Source organism: Protomyctophum parallelum, assembly GCF_964188405.1.
Source record: "Protomyctophum parallelum genome assembly, chromosome: 6".
Taxonomy (NCBI): Eukaryota; Metazoa; Chordata; class Actinopteri; order Myctophiformes; family Myctophidae; genus Protomyctophum; species Protomyctophum parallelum.
In genome coordinates this window covers 28,759,014-28,770,486 of record NC_139701.1, presented here as the reverse complement: position 1 = coordinate 28,770,486, position 11,473 = coordinate 28,759,014, and the positions used below count along the sequence as shown (strand labels likewise).

The 11,473-nt window shown below is 40.5% G+C and overlaps 1 protein-coding gene across 1 annotated transcript; it reads right to left on the bottom strand.

Moving 5' to 3' along the window:
* Positions 1 to 7,840: 7,840 nt before the first annotated feature.
* Positions 7,841 to 10,051, bottom strand: foxd3 (forkhead box D3). Its single transcript, XM_083768157.1, has one exon. It carries the CDS (start codon positions 9,468 to 9,470, stop codon positions 8,319 to 8,321), a length of 1,152 nt encoding a protein of 383 aa, XP_083624283.1. The 5' UTR covers positions 9,471 to 10,051; the 3' UTR covers positions 7,841 to 8,318.
* Positions 10,052 to 11,473: the final 1,422 nt, after the last annotated feature.

The window sequence follows — 11,473 nt, the reverse complement described above, 5'->3', positions numbered from 1 at the left end:
TACAGTCACTCATATTTGATACAGTCTGTTTCTAGCGAAAATGTAACTATTTCAGCACCAGTAACATTAACGTTTTCTCTCAGTCAGTTGATTCTTCATATCCATATGAGAGAAACGGCCAGGATGATTTGTTCATTTTTCAAACGCAGTTTTTATATGAGGTGATCTTCATTAGAGCAATGTGTCTCCAACGAAGGTGGAAGTCAAGCAGAAGTTATGCTGCGTCGCTGCCACTCAAGTGACTACTGGCCAATCACAGCGTGTCTTTTCCGGGACTTATGAATTCAATCCAAGGGAGCTTTATTGGCATGAGAAAACAAACCTTTTTATGTCTACAGTCTCACTTCCTTCCTGGACTACAAGTCACACCTCCACGCAGCTCCCCCTCTCCACAAGGAGGGGCAGTGCACCAAAGCATTATGGTCATTGTAGGAATTCAGCAATGCAGTCAAACCCTAGTCAAACACACTATACTTATGTACTACAAATAGCCTACTATTAACATTGAGTGACTGCAGTTTCTTCCAGCGGTGAAATGTCCATTAAAGATTTTTGACTGGCGCTAGCCCCTTCTATGCCCAGCTTTCCGGGTTTGTGTAAACACAAACATTGAAGACAAAAGTGACAATGGAAAAGTGAAGATGCAAATTGTGATTGGCCTGTGTGAGATGATGTATGATGATGTATGATAAGAACGCCCCTTACTTCACACAGGTGTGATTATTTTTATATTTGCATTATCTTTGAGCCAATTCAGAATGAGATGCTCAGATGGGTGTTTTACATCAACTATTACAATTACTCTGAATTAACCAAAGTGCTTGTTAATTCAATTATTTGTTGGTGTGTCCCATTATAATGCATGACAATGAAAAAGGATTTCATTTCTAAAACACACAGGAGATTACGACTACAATATTTTACCCAATTATTGGTTCTAACCTAACCCCACCAAACCTACCAAACTGTAATCTTTATATTAGCTTTTCTCCATCTTTAGCAATAATCCATCCACAATATGATTGGTTGATTTGTAGGTGACAATATATTTTCCGTGTGTGTGTGTGTGTGTGTGTGTGTGTGTGTGTGTGTGTGTGTGTGTGTGTGCGTGTGTGCGTGCGTGCGTGTGGTGAAAACATGGTGGTGAAAACCAACGCAACGCAATTTTCGTGCTCGGACAGACAAAGCCAAGGACAGACACAGCCAGCCAGCCAGGGACGGACACACAGAGCTCCTTAATGGAGTGGTTGCACCACTCAAAAATACAGTTATTGTTTGATGTGGTGATGAAATAAGCTGCGTTTCCTATATTCATTTATAAAGCATGTTTATCATTAATATCTCCCTGCAGGCATCCTGATACTGTCACTGATGTGATATTAGAACTGCAAGAGGCATGAGCCAAACTGTTCTGCTTACGACAACCACGATTCAGAGCTGTCATGGAGCTTTATACTGTATTGCAATGCACTTCCAATGAATACACTGTTTTGCTGATTTTAATTAAATTACATTTAATAGAAGCTTGACCGGCCTTTGGCCGGTCTCACTAGCACACTAGTCTCTAACCCGTGTGAACTGAGCAGTGCAACTATAGGCTACTGTACTGTAGTACTCGTACTGTACTCAGACTGTACAATACTTTACTGTTCATACTGTACCGTACTGTACTGTACTACTCTGTCGTACTGTAGTCGTACTGTACATTACAGTTGGCTCCTGAATCTCTTTATGGTTGTGGACTATAAGACATCAGTTCATATCTTTGCTGCGGGCAGAAACATCATCCATCCATCCATCTTCAACCACGTATCTGAAGTCGGGTCGCGGAGGCAACAGCTCCACCTTCTTCCCTCTCCAAAGCAACATTAGTAACTTCATCTTTCAATTATTTATGTTTTTCGTAAATTAACGCATTTCTCCATCACACAAGTGTGTCGCACAAATGTAGTGAAAATAGCATCTTTAAGCTCACAATGCGTCATATTGTGAGCTTATACATGCTATTTTCACTATTTCAATTTGTTTTTCATATGAAAATCACACCTCTGTGAAGTGAGGGGTGCTCTTGTCGCCGTACATCATCCAATAAAAAAATGAATATACTTCTTCATGAATTAATTTGTCAACTTAACCATGATACAATGGGCCCAGGCCGTAGCGTAACGGTCTGGGCACCGGACTGGTAATCCAGTCGCAGTGTGCCGCGGGTTCGACTCCCGGACCCGACACGGCCTTTACTGCATGTCATCCCCCCATCTCTCTCCCGTTTCCTGTCAGCCTACTGTCTGTCCCTTCAAAAAATCAATAAAAGGCGTAAGCCGCAAAAAAATATCTTAAAAAAAAAAAAAAAAAAAAAAAAAAACATGATACAATGTATATTTTTTTAAACTCATCTGTTCACCATGAATTTATGTGATTGGTTAGCCGATTTGCTTGTCTACATACTGTATGACATATGACGAAAAGCTGTATATGAAGGGCTAGCGCCCCTCAAAAAGGAATGCAGCCATATTAAACCATGTGGGTCATGTGGTTCTGTGAATGGATTCATGATTGGAACCAGGTCCGTGGCTGGCAAGATGCTGAATGCCAAATGCCTACCAATGGTTACACGCATGCACTATTACCATGGGTCAGCTGTTGGACACAGAAGGCAAATTACTATACCACTCCAAAGGTTTAACATCTTAGCTCTTTAAAAAAATACTGGATGGATGAGCATACAATAATTTATAACCCACCCCACCTTTGCAAAGATTCACTTTTGAACCAACAGAAGGCACATGGATTTAAACTTAGGCCTATCAACAACTTTTACAAAATGTACATCCAGTTCTATCCAGTGTATGTGCATCTGCAGTGCTAAATGGGGAGATTGCTGCTATTGAAAAAGGTCACCTTGTCCATTATAAAATAGTTTATTATTTTATAATGTATACATATACAGTATATAAGAGGTCACTAAAGCATGTATACTTTGTTGCGCAATGATGTCACTTGCTGAAAATAAGGGATTTTCTAAGTTTCAGCGACCGACAGTCATTCAATGAAGTATACATTCGGCTTAAGATTGTGTACTGTACTATACAGTACACTTGCATAGCGTTCTTTATATACTGTACAGGTGTATAACACCTCCACTCTCCTTACCATGTAAATCCCATGGCTCCTCCTTTCTGTGACCTTTACTTCTGTTGACACTGACAGTCTTTGTTCCCAAGGTGTCGAGAGTTGTTGGGCGAGACACATTCCTCGTTGTTCGGACATCAATTATGTATAAATAATAATAACCTTGGACAACTGCTGATTTGCAATGACACTTTCATTACAATGAGAGCGGGCCTATAACTCACTGGTGTGCATTAGTTATTAATGCTCGGGCACGCCAGCTTTACTTTGTCATTTATTGCTTCATCTCTATGCCTTTTTAAATATTCAGTAACTGCTGTATCTACATTTACTGTCTGTGATCTGTGCCTGGAGAAGGCTTGGGCAATGGCTTGTGGTGGGAGATGACCTAGTTCTAATGGACGTTTGGGCCTTGCTCGCCAATGTCATTCTACTCTGTCACAGCTGCCCACAGGCAAAAGCTTCAGTTTGGGACAACAACAAGCCAAAGCCGTTCTTTACTTTACTGTTTATCGTATTATTTGGTTATTAACCACATACATATTCGGGGCATATGGTGCATATTTGACAAAGTAGGTGAATATTTGGTGAAATACAAGCTTACAATACAATCTTTTTTCTATTTGATGTACAAAGATGTACAGTTTATCATCAAGTTTATGTGGTAAGCGTTTTGGGAAAGCTCAAGAAGTATAATCTTAATATTGAGGTTGTAATATAGCTTGGTCTTTAATCATCATAAAAGCTATGAGATGCACTTTTCTACCCTGCAACTGTGCTGTTATGTATCATGTTTGCTAGACCCATACAAAGGATAGATGCAGGGTGGAAGGACTTCCACGAATGCCATCACTGTAAACAAGCAGAGCGCTGTGAATAGTAAATCCTTGAATTAGCCTTCAATGAGCTATATACATATCGCTTTTGGCAATGGATGTTTATTTCCTGAGTAGAGGATTGAGACTTAATTTTGCTCTACTACAGTATAGCTCTCAACATGGTGTTGATTTCTCCATGAGGTCAAAGGAAGTAGTGGAATAATGCTGTCTGGAATGTGTGAGACTGCAGTAAGCCTAAATGTTCATGATGTTCCATTACTGTGAATTTGACCTGCTCCTTAAAAGCTACACTCGGAGAGACAGATGACGTCTAAAGGCATGCCAAGTTATGCCATTGAGATATGAACACCAAGTATTTCTGTCCCTAGAAATAACTGATTCTAGATGACATTTATCCTCTACAGATCATGACCATAGCTCCGGAATTTAATTTGAAATAACATAAATTAGTGGATTATTTGGCTGGCCTTTCTTTCCATTAATGCATCCCTTAATTAAAAAACAAAACAAAAATAAAACTTTAACGTTATGCACATTATTCTCTTTATACAACATTTCAAACAAAAATGTCCTTGAAAGATACTGTTAATTATAGCACTGTGGTACCATTAATAACCAAATGTATCAAATAAGATGTGCAAATCCATATCCTGCATGCGTGCTATAATCCTTCAACCATTTAATTGATCTTGAAAACAGATGATTAAATAAATAGACAGACCATGCAGCCGTGCCCATGTCAAATAGGAGTTCATTCATTCTTAAACTTAACAGCTGCATACTTACATGCTCAAGCCCGATTCCTTATATGAGTTGGGTTGGGTGGAGAGTTCCATTGGTCTTGATCTTCCGTTTTGGTTTGGACAGATACTTACGATTATTGTATACCGGTATAATCAATTCAACAATGTAAATATATCCACCTTGCTGTTGCGCAGATATACAATTGAAGGGGAGGTTTCATATTCCCATTCTGTTTTTTGTGTATATAGCCTATTATGTTTCTGTATTAATAACCTTCCCCTGCTGTATCACATGGCAGGTGCGCATAGATTATTTTTTCAATCTAATTTCTAAAAATCACAGAGGAAATATACAAAATATGAACTTACTTACTGCTTTGGTCCTGCCATTCAAATCAAGCTAATATGTTTATGTTGGAATTCCCCATCTTTCATCATTATTTTCCATGAACAATTCGAAGAAGTTCGAAGTTGTGAGATTTTGATTTTTATTTTGTACAAATATACATGCAGTATAAGTGTACAGCCCTGCAGGATGTAATGGTCTGTGGTGGTTCTATAGTTTTCATTATCAATGGGTGCATACTTAATTATGCCCATTTAGGTGGAGCAAACTAAACACAATTGTTTCCTTTTTTTGAGGAAACAATCCTATACTGTAGCTTTAATGTTTGTCTTTCAACGATGCTTGCATGTTTAATAAAACCCCATAGCCAATAAAGAGGACTGTTTTGAGGACTAAAACAAACATTAGCACCCTTTGCTTAAACAAACTTATTATGTTGTATAATTGATGTTGTAAGATGATAAGGGTGCCCCTCACTTCACACGGGTGTGATTTCTTTTAAAATCTATAGCAAATGAAACGATGATGTGCACAGTCTCTGACAGCCCTGTGCCTTAATTGATGACCTGTCATGCAGAAGTCAAATGAAATTTTAAAGAGGATATAGACCACATTGTAAAAAAATATTATCACATTATATTTAGATGTAAAATTGTTAATTCATTGATATTGGGGTTTTTTTCTCCCACACACAAATGCTAATTTCTTTGTGCACAATTGGTATATTTTTAAATAGCTGTTTTAGCATTGCTGCATGCAAAAGCTGCATTTAAAACCAATATATCCTATAGCATACAAAATGTGCTGTCATTTGGAGGCTTCTCCCCACCTGCAGGTGCGGCTATAGATCATTATCTTGCACGCGCTCCTGTGCTCTCTGTCCGCGTGCATAATAGTTGAGCGCAATGGTTTATATAGGCCTAAATAAATCCACACAAACGACACAACGCCTGTACAAAACACATGCGGGCTACTGCAGTGCATGGATAGCCTACTGATGAAGTAGCCTATAACATATAATTGCTTAAATCCCCCGAATTTCCCATATTCGTTATTTGTGAGGGTTATTATTATTATTATTATTATTATTATTATTATTATTATTAATAATAATAATAATTGCACGTGGGCATGCTTCGTCCCGAGTCCCGTGAAACTGAACTCAGAACTTAGGCTATAGTAAATTGTATTTCAATAAAAGAGTGAGAAGCCATAGCTCAACAATGTATGGCGGTATACACATGGAGCGTTTTTTTTTGTCCATTTGACATCAAGTGTGTATATTAAGCAGGGATCGTCCATTGTAACCTTGCACTTGTTAGAGTCAAGTCTTTCCCACCCGTCATACCGAAATAGGTCCACCATTAAAAGCCGATGAATCTCAGCAATTTCACAGTGACCATGTGCCAATATAAATTATATGTCTATATACTTATGTAACTGCTAGCTGCTTATTTGTTTTAATAGATGCAGCACCATTCGATAAGCGATGCTCCTTAAACGACGTGTTGTGTGATGTTTTCCAGTGTGAAGTATTTCTTTGCCCTGCTGTAATAAAGATCAAGGTGTCAATAAACGCCCTCTAGCGGCTCGTTCCTTATTGGCTCTATATGGTTTTGTGTGTCAGTCTTCAAAATTGTCGAGCAAATTAGCTTATGGGGCGAAATAATTAGAATATCACGAACTCTTAGTATTCACAATACATTATGTTGTCTTTCTTTTCTAGTCACTATATGAACATTGTTATTATTGTAGGCATGATCATACAAATAATCTATCATGCTAGGCCTAAAAAATACCCATGCATATTTCAGGCCGTATACCCATCTTACTTAATTAAAAAGTGAGAAATAGGGGAAATATAAAAACGATCTCTTTTCTTCAACAGATTACGAACATCTGCAGTGTGGTGGTTATATAATGTTCGTAAAATGGTCTCATTCATAATAATAATAATTACAATATAATAAGGAGTCTGTCGCGGAATGGCCACCCGCGTGACAACTGCTGCTTCAGCACCTCCTTCGGTGTCTGAAAGTGAAAAGAGAGAGACCCTTTCTCTTTTCCCATGGGTATCAGATAAATATAGCAGCCCCCCTAACCCCCTTTTCGCTGTGTGTGTGCTGTGCACCCGCCTGCCCGCCCGCCCGATCACCATTTGCTGTTTATGTAAAAGTGATTAGCCAGACACAACTGCGAAACTAAGTGTTACTTTTATAGTAGCAGGTTCTTGTTAGACTATCTGGGTTGTCTTTCCTTGTAGAGAATGACCCTCTGCCCGGCCCCTGCGCCGTCCTTGTCCTCGTTGGATGAAAATGTAAACAGCCTAATATTGTTGTTGCACTGTGATTATTCGATCTAATTTCTAAATATAGGCATATATACCTATAACACAAATACGTGAACCTATAGTATTAGCATTTGAATCGAATTCACACACTGTGGTTGAGTTTATTATTTGTGATTATTGCATGTGCAGAGAATGTGAATGTATTTATTCGTAACAAAAAATATTAAAGGTTATTAGCCCACAGAAATAATTTAAAGCAAACATTGTTATATTAATTGTCTTGATATTTTGTAATGACAAGTAGGCCTACAAAATATATAACGTTACAGTATTTATGTCTACATCATAAATAAAATATTCGTATAAATAAATGTTAATTTCCCTCGCGTTCCTCGTATTTATTAGAGTTATAAATGTAGTTACAGTTTGAATCATTCTCGTGAATTTGGCTAAATCTAGTAATAATTTAAGAAACTTCATAAGAAAAAAATAGATGTTAATCCTTTCTTAGGTTTATTTACAAATGAATCCAGTTTACAACACAGTAGCTATACATATAATTACATATATTTGATTTTTTTATAAACAGGCTATTTCATCGGAGCTTTTTGTGTATGAAAAGGAAGCAAACATCGTGCCGATTATTAGTCCATTTGAAATGAGCTTCCAATACAAAAAGAAAGTTTAAAATAGGCCGATGGTCACGAAAAGCCCCTCTAACAGATATTACATTTCAAACAACAAGGAAACGAAAGAAACTGGTAAATGTCAAACAAGTAAAATTATTTTTCCTTTACAAATATTTACAAATATTACCTGTACAGAAAGCTTTCCTTTTCGGGGTTCTCTCTCTTTTTTTAAAGTCTTTACATGGCTACATAGTCCAGTGCTGCATATTATTCGTGCTGTTCATCTTCCCAATAATAATGTCTCTATACAAAAATAAGAGTTTATTGTCTTAAGTTAGCCTACTGAGAAGGCCATTTGGATAGTGCTGCTGCTGACGGTAAAAACTGTCCGGAAATAAGATTTGACGGCATGCTGAGAATCGGCGCCATCGATGTCCTTAGGGAGAGGGATTGGGCGCTCAGTAAAGCCGACTGAACAGTCACCGGGGGCCGCAGAAAAGTCTGAGCAGCACTGGAGCTGGAAACTCCAATGATGTTCTCTATACTAAACGATGGTCGACTTGAGGGCTCGGACTTGATCATCGACGCCGCGCTGAGGCTGTTGAGCTGAAGCTGCAGACTCGGGCTGAGCTGCGTGTTGAAAGCCTTTCTGTTCAACTCCGTGGAGGGTAAGAGGGGGACAGCCGGCGGGAGCATGGGACCCACGGGGGGCATGTAAGGATACTGCAAAGCGGGGTGATGGGAATAGGCAGCTGGGTGGATTCCGTAGTGTCGCCCGTAGGGATTCCCGATGCTGTACGCCCCAAAACTTTGCATCATGAGTGCTGTCTGCTCCCTGAGAATGTCTGGCTGGTGCCTCTTGAACCGTTTCCTCCTCCTAAGAAAACTTCCGTTGTCGAACATATCTTCCGACTGTGGGTCCAATGTCCAGTAGTTGCCCTTGCCGGGGTTACCCGGCTCCCGGGGGATTTTCACGAAGCAGTCATTGAGAGACAAATTGTGACGGATAGAGTTTTGCCACGCAGGAAACTTCTCCCTGTAGTATGGGAAGCGGCTACTGATGAACTCACAGATCCCACTGAGGGTGAGCTTTTTCTGCGGACTCTGGAGGATGGACATGGTGATGAGAGCGATATAGGAATAAGGCGGCTTTACCAGGCTGTTCTTTGGCTTCTGGATGGAGCCTCCCGAGGCTGCGCTCTGGTCGTCTCCTTTCACGGTCCCCGTCTCTCCCTCACCAGAGCTCTCGCAGCACGGGCTCCCCCCGCCGGACCGCATCTCCTTCGCCACTTCAATCTCCTCTTCCACCTCCTCCTCGTCTCCTCGGAGGTCGTGTATGATGCCTCCTCCTCCCGGGCTGTCGCAGTCGCTGTCCCTCTCCATTCCCTCGTCGTCGCCCTCTCCCACCACGTCGATATCCACGTCCTCGGCTGTGAGCACGGTTTGGCCGGACATGTCGCTGGCTCTGTCGCTGCCTCCAGACAGGGTCATCTCACAGTTTACACTTTTTTACCGGAGCGTAAACAAGCTACCGACTGGGTGAGCGAGTGAGTGCACACACACACACACGCACACACACAGTGACACACACACACACACACACACACACACTAGCTGGCTCTGTGTAATTCGCCCGTCTGGAGATCGGATGTCGCCCAAAATCTAAATGCAGTTCGGAGCGCCCGGCGCAGTGTGCCAGCCAGGCAGCCAGCCGGGGAAACTTACACTATGAAGATAACGCCCCACCGTGTCGCTGGTGTGGGCCTGTGGGGTGGACTTGTCTCGGAGTTTTGTAGAGTTTGCGTCCTGCTGCCTGCCGTGGCTTCGCGTTTCTGCCGTTCCTTTCAGTCTGTATATTTCCTACGAGTGATTTCTGAGCGCGAAGTCGAGATGACACACGCTTGTAAAGGACCCCGGCTTTTTAAAGGACCGTCTGATACATTACTTTACCCACTTTAAGATATACTATCAGTGCGCATCACGTGGAGAGTGACGTCACACGCCCCCTCTCGCTGTTAAACCATGCAAACTGAAGTTGTTTCATGGATTTGTCAACAAAGGGACAACAGCAATGCTGCTTTCCGCTGCTTTGTGCCTGTGTTCGTCCGTCATAGACCATTTAACGGTGGCACAGGGTGGAGGAGGAGGAGGAGGAGGGGGAGATACATGATTGAAAGATCTGATGCGCATTAACTCCGCTGCGTAAAAATCCAAATCTTAACTTTGCTTATGCAAACTGTGTTGAAAGCCGCTGAATGACAACGACAACAGCTAAGTTAATTGCATTTATTTTTCGTTATTTATTTAATGCCTTTACATTTTGCATGTGTGGGTATAGGGGATTTTTTATTAGTTTGCTTTTTTTTTTTATAGGTATGCATGTTACAGCATCCGTAATTCGGAGACGCGCGCGCTTGGGGATTATTCGTTTTTATGTTTGTTTTCCTGGCGCGTTGCAGTCCTATACCTCCAGTCTATGCTCTTGTGGAAATTGAAGTTGCGACTTCCATGATGAATTGAGCCTTAATCCTGCAGGATTAGCCGAAAGTGATAGGAATATTGAGCAGCAACAACAATAAAGGAATAATTGCGGTGTTAACGACCCCAATCATTGCATGAATTAGCATTTGAAAAAGTAGGAAATGCGGCAGCGGGTGAATGCAAAGAGACCATTCATTTACAAGCATGAAGGTGAGACGTGTGGGCAGTTCTCAAGAAAAGGATGTCGAATCTAATGACCGTGTGTTGCGCGCGTCGTGGAAAAACAATAGCACTCATTCATGTTTTGTATAACATTCTACAGCCCAATATTAATGTGTCCTAAGCGTAAAGGCAATTAAAAAGTATTTTTTTATGCTATACCATGCATGCCAATATCCCCCCCTTTCCCCCCCCCCCAAGTTGATTTGATCGGGAAATGATGAAAACCATCAGCAATTATTTCAGGTGAATAGGCTTTATTTTCTGTTTACCACGAAATACAGTTCAAGTAAAAAAAAAAAAAAAAAAAAAAAATAGTGTATTGTAATGTTTTGTGTCATTTCGCTCATTATTAATATGTGGTACACATGGTTAAATGAGCTATATACAATTTGGTTATTATTAGGCCCATTATTGTTTGTTTTAGTAAATTGCTAATTTTGCTATTGGCTGCATATACACATTCATATATATCGACTTTAGAAAATATCCTATATTTAGACCACCCAGAGGTTTTGGGGGATATGTTTTATCATTTAACTGCCTCTGGCCTGGCTCTTATATAGCCATGCACCTTTGATATATCTGCTCCGTTTTTCTGTGATAAAAGTCTGATTAATCTAGTGGTATCATTAATAACGGTGTGTCTTGTGTCTAGTGGACGGTGGGAATTGGGAAACAAGGTTTCCGATTAGACGTGCGTTGTGCTAATCTTTTGCTCAGGCGAGCACTCGATGACCTGTGTGATCTCACTGATCTGTAGTCTGTGACTGTCTGTCAATATGGACTAGACT